At 37.5% G+C, this 21,156-nt stretch overlaps 1 protein-coding gene across 13 annotated transcripts in view; it reads right to left on the minus strand.

The window, feature by feature from the left end:
• GPC5 (glypican 5) overlaps positions 1-21,156 on the minus strand; it is a 609,707-nt gene that overhangs the window by 324,569 nt on the left and 263,982 nt on the right. Inside the window, exon 7 of one of the 13 annotated variants that reach the window (XM_077173570.1) lies at positions 2,419-4,974. The exons of the other annotated variants lie outside the window; for them this stretch is intronic. Coding sequence (XP_077029685.1) covers positions 4,858-4,974 — 117 coding nt within the window. The 3' untranslated portion in view covers positions 2,419-4,857. Of the gene's footprint in view, positions 1-2,418; positions 4,975-21,156 lie in introns of those variants that run through there. 13 annotated transcript variants of the gene reach the window in all.

Raw genomic sequence — 21,156 nt, forward strand, 5'->3', positions numbered from 1 at the left:
ATGACCAATATATGTAAGGCATGACCAAAAATTCTTTATAGGATAAGCTTTGATACTGGTTGTCATATTAAAAATGCAGACAGAACATGCTGCTAGCATTCAGGCTGAAGGTTTGGTTTAAGCTCAAGTCAATCTTCCAAACAGGTCCACTCCTGGGTGGTGGTGGTTCCTGACATGCAAGAAAGGAAGTACAGTTATGCTTTTGTTAAAATATGTCTGGCATTTCATAAATGAAAATATTTTAACTAACAAATATCTTGTCAGTGACATGAGAGTGGTAGTTGTCAGAGGGAGTAGAAATATGACTGATGGAAAGAGAGAAAAAGAGAAAGTGAAAGAAAGAAGGAAAGAAGGAATGAAGGAAAGAAAGAGAAAAAAGAAAGAAAAGAAAGGAGAAAGAGAGTAAAAAGCCCCACCTGCCTTTTCCCAAAACAACATGAATGTTAATCCAGATTTCACAACCAAACTTCCATTGCTTTTAATGACATAATGGGGTCCTCAGTCATAGAAAGACAGCTACATTTCTGTGTAGCACCAAGAACCCATTTACACTGAGGAAAGAAATGGCCACCTAAAACTAAAAGTTTTTGTGCATAATAGCTTTTTATGAAAAAGACATATGACCCAATTTCATTTTGACAGAAACCATGCAGTGAAATGGCCATCTGAGGTAAAATGCTCCCATTAAAATTCATTTGTGCTGGGAGCTTTAATTCTTAATAGAACTTGGGCCATACAGAATTTAGGTACAAATGCAGTTATTAAATCATGCAGAACTTAGCACAAAAGTTCTACTTACACTTTGAGTCCTTCACTTGAAGGAAGAATTTGCCTACCATGACATTTGCTGTAGTTACAACATGACTGAAAGGCAAAACCCTTCCAGGCAGAAAAGGGAACAAGTCCAGAAGAAAACAGTAAGTCAGTAGTGTTTTTCAAAGGTTTTGATTTTAAGCAGGCTGACTACATGCCCTAAGATACCAAAACACCTTTCTACATGCTTAGCTTCTTGAATATTTCCATCAAAGTCAATGAGATAATTCAAGTACTTGCAGGATGAAACAAGCATTTGAGCCATTTATATCACTGAAAAATCAGCTTGAGCAAAGAACAGCCTAAACATTATGCACCTTATTCTCGGTAACTGCAAATTCCTATTATCCCCTGAGTTTGTTTTAATCCCATAGACTTACAGCCATTGGTGATGTAAGGGCATGTAAATTGTTTAAATGCAACTTCTTGGGAGAGGTGCCACCATTTAATCATTATTTTATCTCTAACAAAGTGGAAAGATCATTTAGAAAGTTATAAATAAGGCCTTGTTTACACAGTTATTTGTAATAATATTCCATTCATTTATAACATTTAAGGTAAATAATCTATTAAAAGTGAGCTAATAGATTCTGTAAATTCTATAATATAGTAAGATCAAGAAAAACAGTTAACCTAATCACAAATAGTAATTTTACAATTTTTCTCAAAGATCCAAAAACATTAAAGATATTAAAGATGCTAAAATACAAAAATCAAATAAAAGGGATTTAAAATTACATTATTTAAGCATTGAAATAAATTATGTGCAAAACCACCCTGGAGAATACAATCTATACTGAATTTATTTCTTTCTTATTTTGTGCTTAAATATATGACCTGGCCTCTTCTGACATTTTTAAATGCTACTTTTAGAGTCATGTCATGCTTTAAATAATTCCAGTTTGAAATAATTGATTCATGAGCAGTTTATCTGATTTACTTCCCTACCAGATGGCACAGAAATGTTCTGTGTCATGAGCTGTGCTACTGGATCTGGCTAAAAGACTGGATTATTTTATGCATTGCACCTGTAGTGCCTTTTAGTAATGAGAGCCCTGTAAATTAGCTCAATAAATGAATTTGACATTTATCTTTCAACAATCACTGATTTTTAGACTACAGGAAAAGAAAAATGGTTCTGGATTTGTGTTAGCAGCTATGGTATAAGAGGTTCCCTCCTAGGTATCATGAACATATACCTTAAACAGTCTCATTTATTGTGATCAAATACAGAAATGCAAGCAAAACCCTCATAACAGTTCCCCCTATGGGATATGTAAACCCTGAAAAGTGAAAAAGATCGTGATATAATTTTTAAAAAATAAAAATAAAGGATCTGTCTCAAATTCTGTATTTCAGTATTCAAATTGAAAGGAAAATTATTCTGGCATCAGTTTTTGGACCCTCACAAAGTGCCATATAAAACTTTCTCTATCAAAACCTACTTCCATTTTATACAGTAATCCTTTAAAACAATAACTACATCCAGAACTGTGAACATTCACGCTTCATATCTTTAAGCATTGAGTTAAATTCTTTCTCTTTCATTGCCTAATGTTACATAACAATTTATGAGATGAATATAGGAAACACAGAATCAGGAACTTAGAGAAAACACACCACTTTATCCATTCAAATCATTAAAGAATCACACATGAATGAGTATTTTGCTGGCATCAAGGTAAACACACAAGAATTATGTCACCCAAGCAGGAAAAGGATGCCACAGAAGGGCCTTCCTGGAAAGTTGAAGAACAAACTTGTTTGCAAAGTTGATTTATTAAAAACCCCTGTTGGCATCTGCCAAAAGAGAATGGCAGCAGCTTTTAAATCCAAACTGTCTCACACAGATAGTGAAAGAAAAAAAGCTGACAAAGTGTTTATGCCCAGAGCTGCCACTACAGTGAGGAGAGTATTCTGTCCTTTAGAAATATAACACTATGTAAAGGGGTAAATGAGCTGATAGAAGGTATGCAAAAAAAAATTTCATATGAAAATTGAGTTCCATAATCACGACAAATATTATCTAAGTCAGGTGTGGTTTTTGCATTTTGAGCTAACTGCTATGGGCTTGGGTTTGTGGGTTTGGGCTTTTTTGAATTTTAAATCTGAAAAAAAAGCAGCAACTGCAAAGAAAAGCATTTTTTGTTGGCTCCTCACCTACAATTTGAGAGCAGTGGGTAGGTAAAAAGCTGAGACCAGGAATGAACATAAAAGATGCTAAAATGGCAACCCATCACCTGATGCTTCCCAAAAAGGGAACCAAGCAACAAACAGAAGCTGGAGGTGAAGAAATCAACAGATGGAATTTATTCAGAGAGGAATTACCTTGTGAAAACCATATCAGGCATGAAGAATTGATACTTCACCTTTGAGGTTTGGAAATATCAGTCACTCTGTCTCAAATCCAGCAGGAGAATTCCCACTGAGGGAATTTACCCAGTGGTGGAGCAGGTAGAGGGCAATGTAGCAAATGGAGAGACACAGACACACCATCTTGTAATACTGGTGACCAGACAATGAGGAAGTGACACATGGGAAGTGGGGCCTGAGCCACCTTGTCAGGTTCCCTGCTTGGCCATTTGCTGAGGAGGAGCCCTGGCTGGCTCCAGGGACCAGTGGTGGTACCATTCTTGACAGATTGCTGAGGAGCTTCTCAGGGGGATGGAGGAAAGCTGAAGGACTGTCACTCATCCCTTCACTACTGATGGAAAGCACACACTTCTGACATCAAAGAACAGAGAAGTAAAACTCAGGGAAATGGAAGTGTTAAGCATTGAAGAATGCTCTGAGGCATGTCCTCCTCTTGGAGCAACAAGAATGAGCAGTGACAGAAAGCACTGACAAAGTTATGATTGCTGAATGACAGCTGCTCAAGAAGGCATTCCAACTAGGTGTGTCAGATGCTTCTTTATATGCAAAGAGGGTAGACTTTCTCCATGTCATGTATGTGTTTGTCTTTAAGACATGGCTTGATTTGCTCTCTCAGCAGTTGAACATTGTAGATCTTTATTTTCTAATCACTTAGAGAATTTTGACCTATACTTCATCAGATAAGCAAGCTGAAGGGAACAAAACTGTTTTATTTATGTTATCTTATCTCCTCAACACAGTCTGCAGACTTTTAGGGTATATTAAGACTGTGTAATGTGGGAACACTGCTGATTTCCTGGACTCAAGCATTAACACAAGCCATACTGCCTCTCTATCCTTGGGGATGAAAAGGGGTGATACGTGATGTTGACATCATGCTACAGATGAAGGAAAATCTTTTTACAGCATATAAACACAGTCACTGCCTTAATTTTATTCCGCTTTTAGACAGAGGATCCTGAATCAACGCAGGTGATGCTGTTGCTGTTTGTGCACAGTAATACACTCAGACTTGGTTTCAGTGGAGCACACCTGTGCTTACAGCCTTCCACATGCCATTGAACATGTATTTAACAACACACATACTTCCTCCAGATATCCTGTTTCAAACTGCATATATAGTAAATTTCAGTAGAGAATAGTTTCCATATTTCATTGGCAGATTCCAAATTTAATCTTCCTGATATGCGGATTTAGTTTAGGGATCTGCCAAGCAACCATATATCAGGATTTTATTTCCATATATTAAATCTTATTTTAAGCCTCAAATAATCCCTATGATTAAAAAACTGAACTTCTGACAATATGTCTCTGATTCTACTTGTTCCTTGGAGTTCTTCAATGCTGTGAAATATGGGTCAATAGAGAGGTTCATATTATCATGTTGATCACCATTTAAAAGATCACTAACTCTAATTCCTAAGAAATCTAAAATGATCCATTATCCAGTTGCATAACTTTTCCCATATCAAACAAAGTAGCTTTTTCTTTCTAAATTATTATTATTTTACTACCAGTACCTTCAAAGACATGGAGGAGCAGATCTGGTCTGTTAATTCACTTTAACTATAAAACTGTCTTGTGCAACAGATAGCACTCCTGTGAATTTTAATTCATTTAGTCTGGTGTACTACCAGAAGAGTAATACCATTATACAGATACTTTGAGCAATCAATCAGCAGTGCTCCAAGGGAGCAGAAGTTGAGCTTTGGAACCTTTCACCAGCAGGAACACAGCTTCTGAGCTTCTGAATGAAAAAAGGTTTCTTGCTGCTTCCCTCGAACAAAACTAAAAAATAAAAATAAAATATAGAATAAAAATTTAAATCAAACTCTATTCCAGCTGGAGGAAGGGGAAGAGAAAAAGCCAGCAGATTATTCAGTGAGGTTCTCTCACCTATTTTTGCTCTGAACAATGTAATCAATCTCTGCATTACCATATTCACTTTTCATTTTCCCATTTGACTGATTTTCAGATGGAATCACTGTCACATAAGAGCACTAGACAGAATTACTGTGTCTTTTCTGCCAGCTACTGCATTACATTTGTAGTTCAATATCAGGTGTTCATTTTCTTTTTCCTTTTCACATCCTTATTTTACCTTGTCTCTGACCAGTGTCATCCCTATCCCTAATTACAATCAAGACTTTTCACATACTTGAGGATGGATTTTCATTATTTATCAGTAGTTTATCTCCTAAGTGCTCATAATGTATAGGGCAGCCTCACAGTACACTGTATATGGGAATATGCATGTAGGAGTAATAACACTCTTTGAAGTGTTTCCTTCATGCTGTGTTCCAAATCTAACTCCCGATGACATGTTTGCTGTATTAATCTGTATTCAGGACATGAGATAGATAGGGCTATTATTATCACAGTTTTTGAGAAATTCCTCTTATTTCAAGAATAAAATTTGAAACATTTGGGCTCAGAATGGCATTTATAAAGTAACCAGCAGTTTTTACAATCATTTGACTTATTCTGCTTTGTTAGCAAAACTGAAAAATGCAAGGATTAAATATCAGCATGTCAAAAATTTCAGATGCCAAACCATGAAGCAATCAGAAAAGCTATAAAAACAAGGCTTGCTAGATTAAATAATTCTAATGCATGTTTCCAAGTTTTTCTGTAAGTTATGAGCCTACAGTAAACACTACAGTCCTCCCATACAACAGTGCTGCTCACAGCTCATGGTACCAGGAAATTCAGAGCATATGGGTCCCAGAGCAGTTCCTTTTCCCACACATAAGGAAACCAGAGCCTTCATGCCCTGCATTCTGTAACTGCACTATGACCCTAAACAAGCCTCCATTTCACAGTGCCCAAATAGGAGTTTAACACCATGTCACCACCTTTTCCTACCACTCCTTCAAACTGATACCCTATCCATCCATTTAACTTCCTGCCACATCCCTGTTACTGATAGCTGTAATCATGTCTGGGAATGTATGTAATCCCACAGCCAGAAGTCAGCACCTCCAGACACTCAGTTATTACTCTGAGATTGCTGAGTGTCAGAGATTTAGGTTTAAGAACTCCACAGAGGCAATGGCTAATCACTGATATCTCTATTATCTAAGGGATATAGCCTGCAACTAAGGTGAGCTTCTCCACACAGGCAGTGGAATCATATGGATCTGTGTCCCATAAGAACATTTCAAGGTTTATGTGCACTAGGAAGTCTGTAGGAGGGCCAAAGCATTAGCTTTTATAAAAGATTTATAGATCAGTGGTGCCATATATTTTTGTCATTTCCTAGAATTTCGTAATCTAATCAGGATACCTTTCCTGAGAATCAGGACCTGTCCAATCCAGAGTACTGAAAACAATAGTTTGCAAGTGTTTTTTCAGGGAACTGTATTTGCAAGTATCAATTCTTTCCCCAAGGATTGGAGCACTTGAATTTTTTTGTCCTGGAAGACAAAAAAACTGAGATTGTGTTGTTTCATTGCCTGCTAGAAAACTCCTAAAATTTTTTCAAAGAATTATTGAATTCCAGAAAAAATTCTTAGAGGGACTGACATCTACCATTTCTATGTATATCTTTGGGAATCAATGACTAACAGACATTTCAAAAAAGAAGGGAAAGCTTAGTTGTATTTGATTAACTACTCAGCTGTGGAATCAGCAACCTAACATCACAGATGTGAGGGGAAGGAAGTGCAAGTGTCCAGAGATCAGGTGTGCACTATACACTAGTAACATGCCTGTGATGGTAGTGACTATATTATTCGTTATAATTTCATCTGGACCAAATAAATAATCACAATCTCTAGCCAATCTAATGAGCTAGTGTAGTTTATTCCTTCCATGCCTCTAATTTTGAATTTGGAATAACAAATGTTTAGTTCCATTGTTTGCTTTAATTTTGCCATTAAATTTAGTGTTTAGTAACTGTGAATTATCTAGAAATGGTGAAGTGAAAGTAAGACTGTTATTTGAGAATGGGCAGACCTGGTTTGACAAATCCAGATGGATTATAAGGTTTTCTCAAAGAATTTTTTTATTCAAAAAACTGCTGGAATCTAGCAGGAAGAGAAAAAAACTTATGTTGAGAAGCCACAATTCAAGTAATATGTTTTAATTTTTTAAAATTAGTAATACAGGTTAGTACTGAAATAACATTTTGTCTTGAATGAAATACAAAACCACTCCAACTAGAAAAAGTTCACAGAGCTTTACTAGGCATTGATGCCACCTACTGGAAACCAGCAAAGGCAGAAATTCCAGGTCTGAGCAGTGCTCAAACGCCCAAAGGAAAATCAGTGAATTGCTGTCATATATAATCACTAAACACATAAGCCTGGTGTCAAACATGGACAAGCTCACTGAAAAAATCAAAATCATGGTACTGTGTACCTACACAGTAACAAAAGAGAGTGCTTGCAATTGTGTGTACCAAAACAAAATCTGTCCATTGTGAACATTAAACTCTAAGCAAAAACCCAGAAGTTCTTAAAGAATTCTGAAGTTTTAAAAGGGTTTTTTGTACAAGGGACAGTCATACAAAATATGTGACAATATGAGATATTTCCCTATAGCTTTAAGGTAAAGACAATTTCTTTGTTGAGAGTTGAAATAGACCTTCCAATTACATTCGAATGCATAACCATATCTTTCTGTTATAACTTGAAAAATCACGCATCTGACAACTGTAAAATGAAGTCATCATATTATATCACAACCAGAATAATGAGGGTCTCTAGCCTATCCCTAAGCAGAAATTAGATCAAAATATAAATTACCCTGAATATTATTTATTGATTTGAAAGGGAGCTAGTATAGCCACCTAATAATAAATGTTCTAAAGCAAAAAGTTTAACATTTCCACTCAGGCAATTAAAACCTTCTGTTCTTTTTTCCTCTGACAAACACAGAGCATCCTAGGCATATTTATTTTGTGTCAGTTCAAAGTTTCTGACACACCAAGACATTCCAGGCGTCCTCACACTATATATTACATTATGACCCTAATACTATAGCCCAGTAATCAGTGCCATTCACAACCCACCTACAAGTCTGAGAACAATTTTTAATAACAAAGAAAGTATAAAAGTACAAATTATAATGGGAAAAAAAACGGATCACAGAGTCACGGAATCTTAGAATATGCTGATTTGGAAGGGATCCATCAGGATCATCAAGGCCAATTCTGGCCCTCCACAGGACACTCAGAGTCACACCATGTGCCTGAGAGCATTGTCCAAACATTCTTGAACTCTGTCAGGCTGGTGCTGAGACCACTTTCCTGGGGAGCCTGTTCCAGGGCCCAACCACCCTCTGGGGGAAGAATCATTTCCTGATATCCAATCTAAACCTCCTCTGACTCAGATTGATGCTATTTCCCTGAATCCTTTCACTGGTCACACGAGTGAAGAAGATGGTACCTGTCCCTCCTCTTCCCTCACGAGGAAGTTGGGAGACTGCAGTGAGGTGTCCCTTCCCTCTCCTTCAGGCTGAACAGACCAAGTGACCTCAGTCATTCATCCTAAGGCTTCCCCTCAATGCCTTCACCATCCTCGTGGCCCTCCTTTGGACACTCTTAATGCCATTTTTATACTGGAGCACCCAAAACTGTCCCCAGCACTTGAGGTGAGACCACCCCCCAGTGCAGAGCAGAGCAGGACAATCCCCTCCCTTGCCCAGCTGGTGATGCTGTCCCTGATGCCCCTCAGGACAGGTTTGTCCCTCCTGGCTGCCAGGGCACTGCTGACTCACATTTGTCTTGCCACCAACCAGGACCCCCTGGTCCCTTTCCACAGTGCTGCTCCCCAGCCTCTGGTTCCCTGGTCTATGCACACAACCAGAGGGTTGCCCCAGCCCAGGTGCAGAACCCAGCTCTTGCCTTTGTTAAACTTCATGTGATTGGTGATTGCTCAGTTCTCTGACTTGTTGAGGTCTCTCGAGGCAGTCAACGGCTCCTCCTAGTTTAGTGTTACTGGCAAACTTACCTAGAACCTCTTCAAGTCCCACATGGAAGTCATTTATGAAGACATTGAAGAGAACTGGGCTGAGGATGGAGCCCTGTGGAACCTCACCAGTGACCAGATGCCAGCCTGATGTTACTCCATTCCCTAGAGCACTTTGTGCCCAACCTGTGAGCCAGTTGCTCACCCATTATCCAAGCAACTTATTCAACTGAGTGCTAGATATTTTGTCCATAAGGATTCCGGGAGAGACACTATCAAAAGCTTTGATGAAGTCCAAAATTATTCAATCTACTGGATTTCCTAAATCAAGTTACCTTGATGTATGAGGAAATTATATGTTAGACAAACATGACTCTCCCCATGTGAAGCCATGTGCATCTTGGATATTCTCAAAAGAAATAAATTTGAAGTCATCGCTGTTTCTAAAATAATGCTTTCTGCTTTTGTGTATTGCACTCTTTTCAACAAAAATAAAACTTAAAAGGTCACGTTGGTCCTTAGTGTCTCAACTGCTCTAACCTACAGATATACAAATGCAATACTCTAGACAGGAATAGAAATGGCAGAAACAAGAAAGGGTTTAGCATAAACTTGCTGTTCCCCAGCCTCTCATATTAACTCAACAGAAATATAAAATTATAAAGACAAAAAGCAGTAACACATGACAAAAAATCCTGCATCAGATACTAAGTCAATTAAGAGTTAAAATTGTTTTAATATTGCTCTAGAACTCAAAATTAAATAGAAGAGTACATTCACTCTATGCCAATTCCTTTACAATGTACATTCAACCTCATACAGAGAATTCTTGTCACACAAGACTTTGTTAATTTGATGCATTATATATTTCAAGAAATAAAAACTTATCCCAAAGAGAACTCTTGTTCCCTTAGTCTCATAAAATTTCAGCATTTTTGCAGTGCCATTGGCAAAGGTAGCAGTAAAATGCAGGGAAAGATTTTAAAATTGATAGTATCCTGCTAAGCTATAAGCACATTTAGTGGTTATGGCACAGGAAAAAAGCCTTATGAAAGGCTGCACAAGACAGATATATGCTGAACCAAAGTGTAAAAACGAGTAAATCTGGTCCTAAAACTATGCAGGATATATTTTACAATTACTAACTGATCTCATATATGCAGTGACTGCATTCTTTTCAACATAAGAGATCCTGTATCCAATTTCCATAATCTCAGCATAGTTATGGCAACTTTGAAAGAGCTTTAAAGCAAGTGCAGAGCTAAAGTCCTTTTCTCTCCAATGCTGCTTATTCCACATCAATTCTCACTGATCTCAGAAAGAATTTTAGAAATGAATACAGCGAAGCCTAGCCCCATGTCTCCTGATATTTTTTCAAGTAGTACAGATGAGTAGAATAGGTTTGACAAAGTACAGGTGTAACTGAATTTAGAGAACTTTGAGGCAGTAAGACCCCTGCAGTTGGGAAATCCAAGCAGAAAAATAGATCTGCAAAAGGAAAAGGGACAGGAAAATCTAAACAAATAAAAATATGCAACTTTTGTCACGGAAGAAAAGTTGACCATTCCTTGCCTTCAAGCTGCAGCCACTATGCTTAAACTTAGAGCTCCTCTCCACAAGTGCTTTCATATCCTTGAATTTTATAAACCATATGTAAGACTTAATGCCAAAATCATAAAAAATCTTAGCTACTGGGACAAAATCAATACTAAAATAATTAAAAAATTAAATCATTCAGATTTCACTGTGGAAATTCAAAATTAAACCCTGTCATAGTTAATGAGCTGGCAATTACAGTGTTTAGGTAGAACATGGACCAAGGTTTCAGAGTTCTCTGACATGAGCAGAGAATAAACAGGAAAGTGAACAGGAGAATCCCATTAAAGGATTTGTTTTTATTGCAGTACAAAATGAGAAATATTGATGTTACAAATTAACCTTAGTTATTTTTCACTGAAATGTAGATTACACTGGTAACAACGATCACTTTCATCTTGGACATTTTATTATTAAATATTTTAGCTCCAGTAGGTCTATATTTGCCATAGAACCAGAGTATTTTGACTGATTTTTCCTTTTCAGTCCCCAACAACATCCACAGAGGCTTCTGTCACACAACCCTGCTTTGGTGTTACTTGTATATTGTTTTCATTGAGCTATGCTGTTCTGACAGCATGCAATTCTTAAGTCTAGCCTGCTGTCACTCTTTAATTCTTCTCCTCTGAAGAACCAGGCATATGTTCAGTTATGTTTAGAGCATAATTCAACAAAATATATAACTGCATGTTTAAATCTATTGCTATGAGTTATGTACTTAGATAACTTAAAAGATATGGGGTTTAAAGTGTTTCTCAGGTTTTATACAGACAGTATTCTTCACTTTGTATATGAAATTCTTTTTCTTTTAAATATGTATTTATCAGATCTTGTCCTTTCAGTTAGCACTGTTGAAAAGAAAGTGTGAAGAGGCAATGCTAGCTGACACACTGTCAAATCACAGCCAAAACCTGGATTTTTTTAATCTCTAAGAATCTAACACACAAACATTGAATCATGATTAGCCATAAAAAGATAGGAATTAATTAGGTCTTGATAACTATTAATTGTATTTTACTCACATCTATAGGCACCATGATTCATCTTTCATTTTGATACATGTAACAAGGAAGGAAAGAAGTTGTGCCTGGTTAATCTTAACAGTTTAAACAGATTCCCATAAAAATAATTGGAAGCATTTGTGATTTTATAGAAAACAAAATTCTTCTCAGTGGGTTCATCTGATTTTAATAGGAATGGATCTCTGGAAAAGACATACAGAGCCAAATTCAGCAAAGCTCTCTATGCCTCCAGCAGAATCAATGCCAGCTTGGGTAACAGGGCTGTCTACACTGCTCACAGTAATAAGAGGTGTCTTTGATCCTAAACATGGAGATATCCATTGGCAAAAGGTGCAGCTTATAGAGAAAATGTGCAGAGAAAAATAGGAGAGTGAAATACCATTTTTTTCCAGAGTTTAAGGATTCCATCACCAGGAATCAGAGCCATTCTTTTGCTTAAGTAACCAAAGAACCCACCCACACCTGGGCTGTGACTGATACCACTTCCTATGTGTATGGTGCTCCCCAGTCTCCTGTTGGAACTGCTTTTACTGCTCAGCAAAAAATTTAATGAACAAGGAGAGTAAAAGGAGTAAAAGGCCAGATGAAAAGGCCACTTTGGTAGCCTAGTAATTATGGCTGAGAAGATACTAGGCATGTGCTCTTGCTCTGTGTACCTGCTTCAAAGGCTGTGTTTTTATGCAGAGGTGCTTAAAATGAGGTTTAATAATTCCTGAAATTAAATGCCAAGTTGAGTTTATGTTATGGTCCTAATGAAATGCCCATGTGTTAGATTTGACACCTACAATAACAGCCCAATTCATGAATGTAGAAGAGAAGTTCACCTTTTTTTTTTTTGTTTACTGCTTACTAATATTGAGCAACCTGGTCTAGTGGGAGATGCCCCTGCCCATGGCAGTGAGGTTGAACTAAATAATCTTTAATGTCCCTCCCATCCCACATCACTCTATGATTCCATGATATCACCACTGCTGTTATTATAACTATCTTATGAATTAAATATTACTGAATTGTCCCACTAATCATAAAGCAATACTGAAACCTGGTTTGTCACATACATATGTCCACCTTCCCATATGTTTCCTCTGCCTATTTTCATTGAAATGAAACATGATCTCACCTCCATCCTATCCTTAAAACAACTCTGCAGCAATTCTTCGGTTCTCCCCCAGCAGTTCCCAATTCAACAGTAATGACAGATTCTCCTGACATCCCTATCGCCTGCTTGCCATAATTTAGCAGACTTTCATCACAAAATCCTCCCTAAAATCCCCTCAGTTTCCCCTAGCAGCACATTCCTTCAGTAGTACGAGCTCCCTTTCTCCATTTTTGGTACATGGATAAATTAAGTCAATATCACTGTAATGTCTTGCTGCTGAGTGACATCTATTCCTTCATTAAATGTGGATGAAGAAGGGTAAAGGCACAGAAGTTATCAGGAGCAATGGTAAACACACCACCCCTGCACAGGTTTTAGCTTCCTAGGAGGCTGAAAAGATGTTCACATCTAATTAACAAATCCATCTTACTGGACGTAACATTTGGATAGTCATATTTCTCTAGGCAAAACCTGTTTTGTGTTACAAAGGTAACTGGAATCATGGTACAAATTGATTTATTTAAAATATTTTGCTGCAGTGCTGCTGGGAAAGTATTTATCATGTTATATTAAATAAGGTCAATGATGGGCAAGTATCTGTACAGTAGTAAGAAATATCTTCTTTTTCTTAATTCTAGCAACAATCTGTTGTATGGAACAATATTTATGCATCTTACATACATGAATGCATGTTGGTAATGCATACTCAGTTTCCACAGTGTATGGGATGCACACTACAGGCAATTCAGTTTTAAAAGCAAAAAAAAAAAAAAATTAACAGATTGGCTCCCTCTTGAATCCAAAGTGGTACTCAGACATGTTAGTCAAGTAAGTAACGATGCCTGCTGTTCAAGTTCATCTTGCAATGTGGTTTTGTGGAATTTTAAACCACATCCTTCTCTCATTTGAATAGCCAATTTCTTTATCTGGAAATAAATTACTTTTGGAGGTATTTTAGGAGAGAAAAAAGTTTCCAAGCATTTCTCATACATAAAATATATCAAGTCCATGTGAAATGCCTCAAACAGAACACTCAGCTTGTAGCAGAGGCTTTCAATTTTACCTTTTATTCTCTGTAATAGTTACAAGCCGTTTCCCCCTTCTTTTCAGTATTTGAATGGCATATTTCATTCACACGTCCATTACTTTCTGCCCAGCATGGTAATTCAGCTAAAGGAAAAAGCTTAGTATTTGAAAATGTCAGCTGCCCAAAAGATATTTAGAAGTCTGTGAATGTTAACCTTTCTAACATTTGCTTTAAGCCATCTGAAATTAATTTTCCTCTCTGCCTTCCCATATCTGAATAAGGAAAAAGAACTACTCTAAGATGCCTATTTAAGCAGAAACTGATACAAGGTGTATGATCTCTGGGGAAAACAGGTCTCCTAATATATGTAAATAACTCCCATTCACATTACCATAACTGCAGAGGAACAGATTTTTTCCCAAGATTTTTATTCAGTAAATTAAATTCATGTTCACCTCTCTCAGTTCCTTTTACTTATTCTCATAAAAATTTCTTTTTCTGATGATCTGTGCACACCTTTCTCATCAGTTCACTGTACATAAAATTAAATGAATAGAGATTTACAAGTAGCTTTAAATAATTTTAGTACCCAGGATATTTGTTTTTAACCATTGATTATCAATTCATCAAGTCAAGATTACTGGCAAACACATAAATCCTGAAGAAAGCTTTGAAAATATTATCAATTCAAATAAGACTTCACTGTGTAACCACAAAACACAGCAGACTACAGAGTAAAATGCCTCAATTTGCTGGATCATCATTAATGTGAATGTGACACTGTTTGATTGCATCCTCTCAACACAAAGTAAAATGAAACTGCAGATCTGATTAAAAATAACACACCATGTAATCATTTCAAAGCAACAGAGCTTACAATGGAGCTAAAATTGTTTGTAAAGGAAAAAAAAGATCTTAAAATGATTTATGCTTGAAGCAAATAACTTTTGGCTATTGATACAGTTTGTTCTCTATATCACAACAAGGTTTTTAAAAGTATATTCCCAAAAATAAATAGTATATACTTGACATTAATAGGTCCCATTTGGATAAAACAATATGAGTTTACAGAGGCAAATCTGAATTTTTCACTTTTTTTTTCTTCCCTCTGTGTTCTCAAGAAAAGGAAAAGTTACACTCTTTCCTGCTGATGTGTAATCAGAGCCTCCTGCAGAAAAACTACTCTGGGCCACATAAATGGAAAGTGACCATGGCAACCAGAACAAATATTAGACAACGTGAGGCCACAACCAAGACTTATATAAAGCCCTACTTTTTACTTTTGAAATACTTAGCTTTTCCTTTTTCTTTTAAAATCACATCTGAGCTCCATCTAGAGTCCACATTGTTCATTATTCATACACAGTGTTATCTTCCCTAAAGATGCTAGAGCTTGATGTCCAGCATCTCACATCCAGTGTCCTACCACACATCCATCTCCTTACCCATGACAGGTATATCCCAAGCCTACCCAAGGGACAGAGAGCTTCTCCTTTGCACAGCAGAGCACTGCCCTCCCTGTCAGGAATTCCCTCTGCCCTTGACAGGAGATTTGGCACAAGAGACATCTGTACCTACATGTAGGATCTTATCCTGTGCCACTGTGCTGAGAAGAACATCAATTTCAAGGCTTAAAATTAGGAATAGCAGCATTCTAGGTCCTTCCCTAGGAGTCAATACATATTCTTAAGTATTCCAAGAACACCTGATGAGCATGAAAATGCTCCCCACTGTTGCAAACTGTCACATGTAAGTTCCTAATTTAATATGAACCTGGTGATAATCAAAGTCTAAAAAAATTGTTTTTCATTACTCCAGACTTCTGTGGTTTGCATCAACCACTTCCACAGCATCAGACAGCTTTGTCCAAGCTGAACTCCTCAACTCTCATTAGGGTACTTATGCACACAATCTACAGCCAGATTCAAGATATCTGGTTTCCTTAGCCTTTAAGTCTTCCAAAAGAGATTTGTCTGCTTCCATCTGCCTCAAAAACATCAATCTCTATGTTACTAGACTGCCAGTGTGCACTGTGAATGTTACCCTCCTGCTATTTTGAGCCATATATCCTTGTCTGGATTCTTGCAATTTTCAGCCACTACTGAACCCTGTGAGGCTAAAGATGGATACATCCCTTCAGGCAAATGACTCAATGCTGAAGGACTTCTAGGGACAGTTTAGAAACCTGCATCCCTGAAACCATGAGGGTTATCATGGTTTATTGCACCTCGCTTTATTTCTGAGAGAAGTCTGGAGAACCACACCACGTACACGAGTTCAAAATGCCTCGTTCAACTTAATAAAGACTGGGGCAACTGCTGCCATCTCCCTAGTACTCAGGAAGGGGAACAAATTAATGTCCTATGAAATACATGAATGTTGAGCCCTAAGGGCTCACACCTTCCCAGAAGACTGCCTATCCATGCAGAGAAGTGCAACTGTAGGGAGAGAAAGAGATGAGCCACACCATTTTCCAGAGAAGAAAAGACAGCACAGCACACAGTATCCAAATGCAAACTGATTTGCAATAAACCATTCTAAAAGGATATTGTATCTTAAAGTGAAGGCACGAATTAATCTGTGGTTGACTTGCAGGATCAGCCAGTCTGACTGGGAGGAAGGGAAGGGAAGGGAAGGGAAGGGAAGGGAAGGGAAGGGAAGGGAAGGGAAGGGAAGGGAAGGGAAGGGAAGGGAAGGGAAGGGAAGGGAAGGGAAGGGAAGGGAAGGGAAGGGAAGGGAAGGGAAGGGAAGGGAAGGGAAGGGAAGGGAAGGGAAGGGAAGGGAAGGGAAGGGAAGGGAAGGGAAGGGAAGGGAAGGGAAGGGAAGGGAAGGGAAGGGAAGGGAAGGGAAGGGCCAGTCTGCCTACCTGCTGCAGATATGATATATCAGCATGACTACCAAAATGAGGTTATAGTATCTACCTGTCTGTCTTACCTGTGGATGTCCTGTGAAACTTAGTTTATATCCAGTTGTTTACAGGCTTTGGTAGGGCTTTGCAATGATTTTACAGTCAAAGGCCTGACAAAATTTGATATAGCATATCTACTTAGATATAGCAGATAGCAATTTTCAGAGGGTTGTTTTCCTACACCCCTAAATTTCTATAGATTTTAATTGGAATACCTTGTCCCTTGGACAGTGGCCACCAGGACTGAGCTTTCCAGATGCTAGGACATAGTCAAGAAGCCTGGGGAAGCATTAGAAAATGTAGAAACCCTGTAGAAACCAGTGCCTTGGTCCTTCCTGGACCTCAGTACTTGCCCCCTGCAAGGCACTCTTGAGTAAAATTCTCCCCTGTGCCCACAATGTAAAAATTAAAGAAATAGTCCAGACTGAAGCAAGTGAAGAAAAATAAATTAATTTTAGGGTGAATGACCTGAGTTCCATGTCAAAAAGTAAAGCAGAAAATGATCCAACTTAGGTAATTATCCTCTAACCTTTGGACACTTAACCTGAAAATCTACAGAAAAGGTTGGTGGATAAGCCTTAACTTCAGCTAACTATGGCCTCATGAAGTCCCTGAGATGCAGGACTTAGCAGGCAAAAAAAAAAAAAGAGCATAATCTTATGCAGCTTTACCTTTCCTTCACTGCCATGTGTTTTGTTCTCTCTGAATATTGCTAGCTCTTCTGAGCACATTGCTAGCTTTATTTATTTTTTTAAGTGGAGTTTCAAATGATGCTGTCAAGGATAAATATTGGAATGCTGTTTCTGGTTATTTGCAAAGCAAATGGTGTTTAATCATTGCCAGAGATGATTTGACATGACATTTTCAAAACTGAGTTATTTTATTTTTTACACTAAAACCTGACCAGTTTTAATCTCAAATATGCAAAAGCCCATGATTGAGATGGTGATTATGATCACAGAGCCTACATATTGCAGTCTACTCTGCTTTATGTAATTAGAATTTATCGCCCATTTCTCAGAGAAATGACATCCTCAAAGAAGTTTCTCTTCTCCAAGATCCTCTGCATAACCTGTATGTATTAATTCAGTAAAAGTCCTAAACAGACACAGTATGTAAAAATTCATCCTGTCAAAATGACTGAAGCTGTCTATAGCCAGGAAATGTTAAATCACTTCCTTTATTCTTTACAAAGTTGACAAAACATTTGCATTGGAACTTAAAAACCATTAAAAGATGTATTTTTTGCTTGTTTGCATCTAGTGTCTGTAAATATATGTAATCAAAAGTCATATAGAAAGACAATATTTCAATATAATACAGGCCCAAAATCATCAGTCACCTTTGCTTGAATAAAGACATTGGCCTTTCTATGAAGATAGCTCTATGAAGATAGCTCTTTAAGGGATTTTTATTTGCTCTTTATAGATAGTTGTACTAATTATATCTATTATGATTACTGAACTTCTAAAACTTGGTTTAGATGGGACAGTTTTGTTCTCTATTGAGTGGAGAACAAAATAGAGAGAGAACTTCAAGTTTTATGGCTGTTTTTATACAGCATTGGATGAAGTCTATAGTTGAATTGTATATGTGACACCAAGTTAATTTTTAATTTTATAACTAGTATCAGTTTTTCTTTGTCCTCCAAGACTCAAAATAGGAAAGGTGCAAGTCACATATGAGCTCTTGGCTTGCTCCAATGAAAGAAGGAACATCTAAAAAGCTGTGGTGCCACACCAACTCTTATTGAATTTGCAGGGAACCCTGATGAGGGGAGAGAGAATGATGCATCTGACTCCATCTTTTCAGAAGGCTAATTAATTACTTTATTATACTATATTATTCTATACTATATTACATTATATTACATTACATCTAAACTGAATCTGCCAAGCACTCAACTCTGCACACAACTGCACACACTGCCCAGAATCTCGTGACTGTCCCCCAACAGTCCCGGCACACACACACACGCTTGGCCCTGATAGGCCAAGGAAACAAAACATCATCACTTTGGGTAAGCAATCTCCACATTGCATTCTACTTTGGCACAAACACAGGGACAGCAAATGATAAAAATTGTGTTTTCTTTCTCTGAGGTTCAGAGAATGTGAATCCCAGAAATATTCCTGGGAAGAACTGTGCCTTGCTTTTCTCTGTGAAGAGAAATGTGGGGCTACAGCCTCTTCCTCTCTGCTTTCAGCTCTGTATTCTACCTTTTTGTTGATTTTGCAGCTCACTGTGTCCCAACTCAAATTGATTTGTCTATTCAGTAAAATGCAAGAGGAAAGAAAGTGGTATTAATAGAGGCCCTGTAAATCTTTGTGCTGATACCAGTATCACAAGCACTTCAATCATCATCATCTTGCACTGCTACTAAAAATTGCCATCTTGCCTCTGACGTCTCTGTGACTTTCCCAATTTTTTTTCACACAGAGCTTTTGCAGCCAGGCAGGGAGCTGAATCTGAAAATTAACTACTGCTAAAAGAAATCCTCCAAATGCATCAGGTTTGACTTGTGTTGGTTGCCTGATCCTGTTCACCACGTGGTCATGTTAACATGCCTGCGGGTGAAAAGCATCCAGCTGTGCAGGACAGGGAAGAGGAAAAACTGTCTCTTTCAGAAGCCATTTCAGTTGATAACAACTTAAAATGTGACAGCCCATTGAAAGGTGGGATAAGAGGTGTACTAGTCATAAATTTTTAAATAGTAATTAGTTAGGCTACATATCCAGGAGGTGTAGGAAAATGTGGTTAGGCTTCAGCACCTCACTGCAAGCCTAAGGAAGAGCCAAATATAAGTTTCAAGTGTGAAAATCTGTTCAGTCCATTGAAAATTATACAGTATTTAATCATTCTGAAATCACTATGATACTAATAAGCTCAAATGTATTTTTGATTTATTTTGATGATTAAATAACAGAGATTCTTATGGGCATTGGAAAACCTCTAAGGTCTACTAAAAACATATCTGAAAGGATGGTGGAAGCCAAACAAACTTTTATCAGTTGACTGCCTTTGCTTTGAACACAGCAGCATCAAAACGTTTAGAATACTACCATCCTTCCTGCACTTTAATGATAAAAATAGATAACTTCAGGAATTTTTTGTTGTTGTAAAATATAACCCAAAAGCTCTGAAATCCCTCACTAAATTGATTTGTTCCAGAAATTCTCTCAAAGATTTTTTCATCCAAGATACCAACAAAAACCATGATTTTGCATCCTTCCAAGTATACCCATTTTATGGTGAAATGACTATCACCAGCCCTTGCTTTCAAACACTTCACACCCAGCTCCCATCTGAATTCAGTGCATGTTCTGCTGGACAGACCAGCCCAATGAGACAAGTTCTTAGTTAGAAACCTCTTTGAATAAGAACTGTGTACTTGTGACACAAACTTAAATGGAAATATGATAACTGCATAACAGATTTAATGTGATGGAGTGTGTGTGATTTGAAGATAAAGTCAGTTAACAGTGAAAATGCCTTAAAAGCTGAATAAAAGAACCTGGAAGAGTGTGCAGAAGTTTTTGAAATCTATTTGCGTAGACATACTGAAATGGTCCACACAATTTCATTAAAATTGTTAAAATTTATGAGATTTTGTTAAAATTAATAAAATTAACTAGTAAAAATTTTCACCAGAACTTGCAGGATAACATAAAGCTGCATGATTTTTATTATTTAGTGACCAAAAAGGAAGACAAACATCAGAAGATGTAAGAAGTGCGTTTCCTGAATTAACAGAGACTTTCAGTCAATTATAAGAAGCCCAGTCCACTTCCAGAGGTTAGGGGGGTTTTGGGGGGGTTTTTTGTTTTGTTTTTAATGATTTAATAGTGCTACTCTTATCAGAGTTTTCAGGAAGAAAACATTTACTTCTAATATAGTATTATGGTGCCATGTAGAGTGGAATGAATGATCTGTGAGATCTAATTCAGACATCTGTTGCACAGTTGTGCACTGAGGGCATCAGCACTCTGTGATCCACATGACACCTTCCCAGACTATATTTTCATATAGAAATAACAATCACAGTTGTATAGTCAAAGACTGAGCAAATAGCATGCAGGAAATAGTACTGAAGTTTCTGTTGCTGCCAAAAAGATTCAATTTTTGTAATTTTAGCTATCAACGGGAATGGAATAGAGCTCACATATGAAAGACCTGTAATCCTTTAAATGAGTACATATAGAAGAGATTTACTTGCAAATCATCATGGTTTAGGAATGATTCTCCATAATTCAGTGCCCCCAGTGAGACACTAAAACCACAGGAATGTTTTCTCTCCTTCACCTGTTTTACCCTCCCCCTTCCCACTGCAGTGGGATGGAGTTGAGAATTGGAGACACAAAAGGCAAAGATCACGGGCTGAGACAAGATCAATTTATTGGAAACCA

Source organism: Agelaius phoeniceus, chromosome 2 (assembly GCF_051311805.1).
Source record: "Agelaius phoeniceus isolate bAgePho1 chromosome 2, bAgePho1.hap1, whole genome shotgun sequence".
Classification (NCBI taxonomy): Eukaryota; Metazoa; Chordata; class Aves; order Passeriformes; family Icteridae; genus Agelaius; species Agelaius phoeniceus.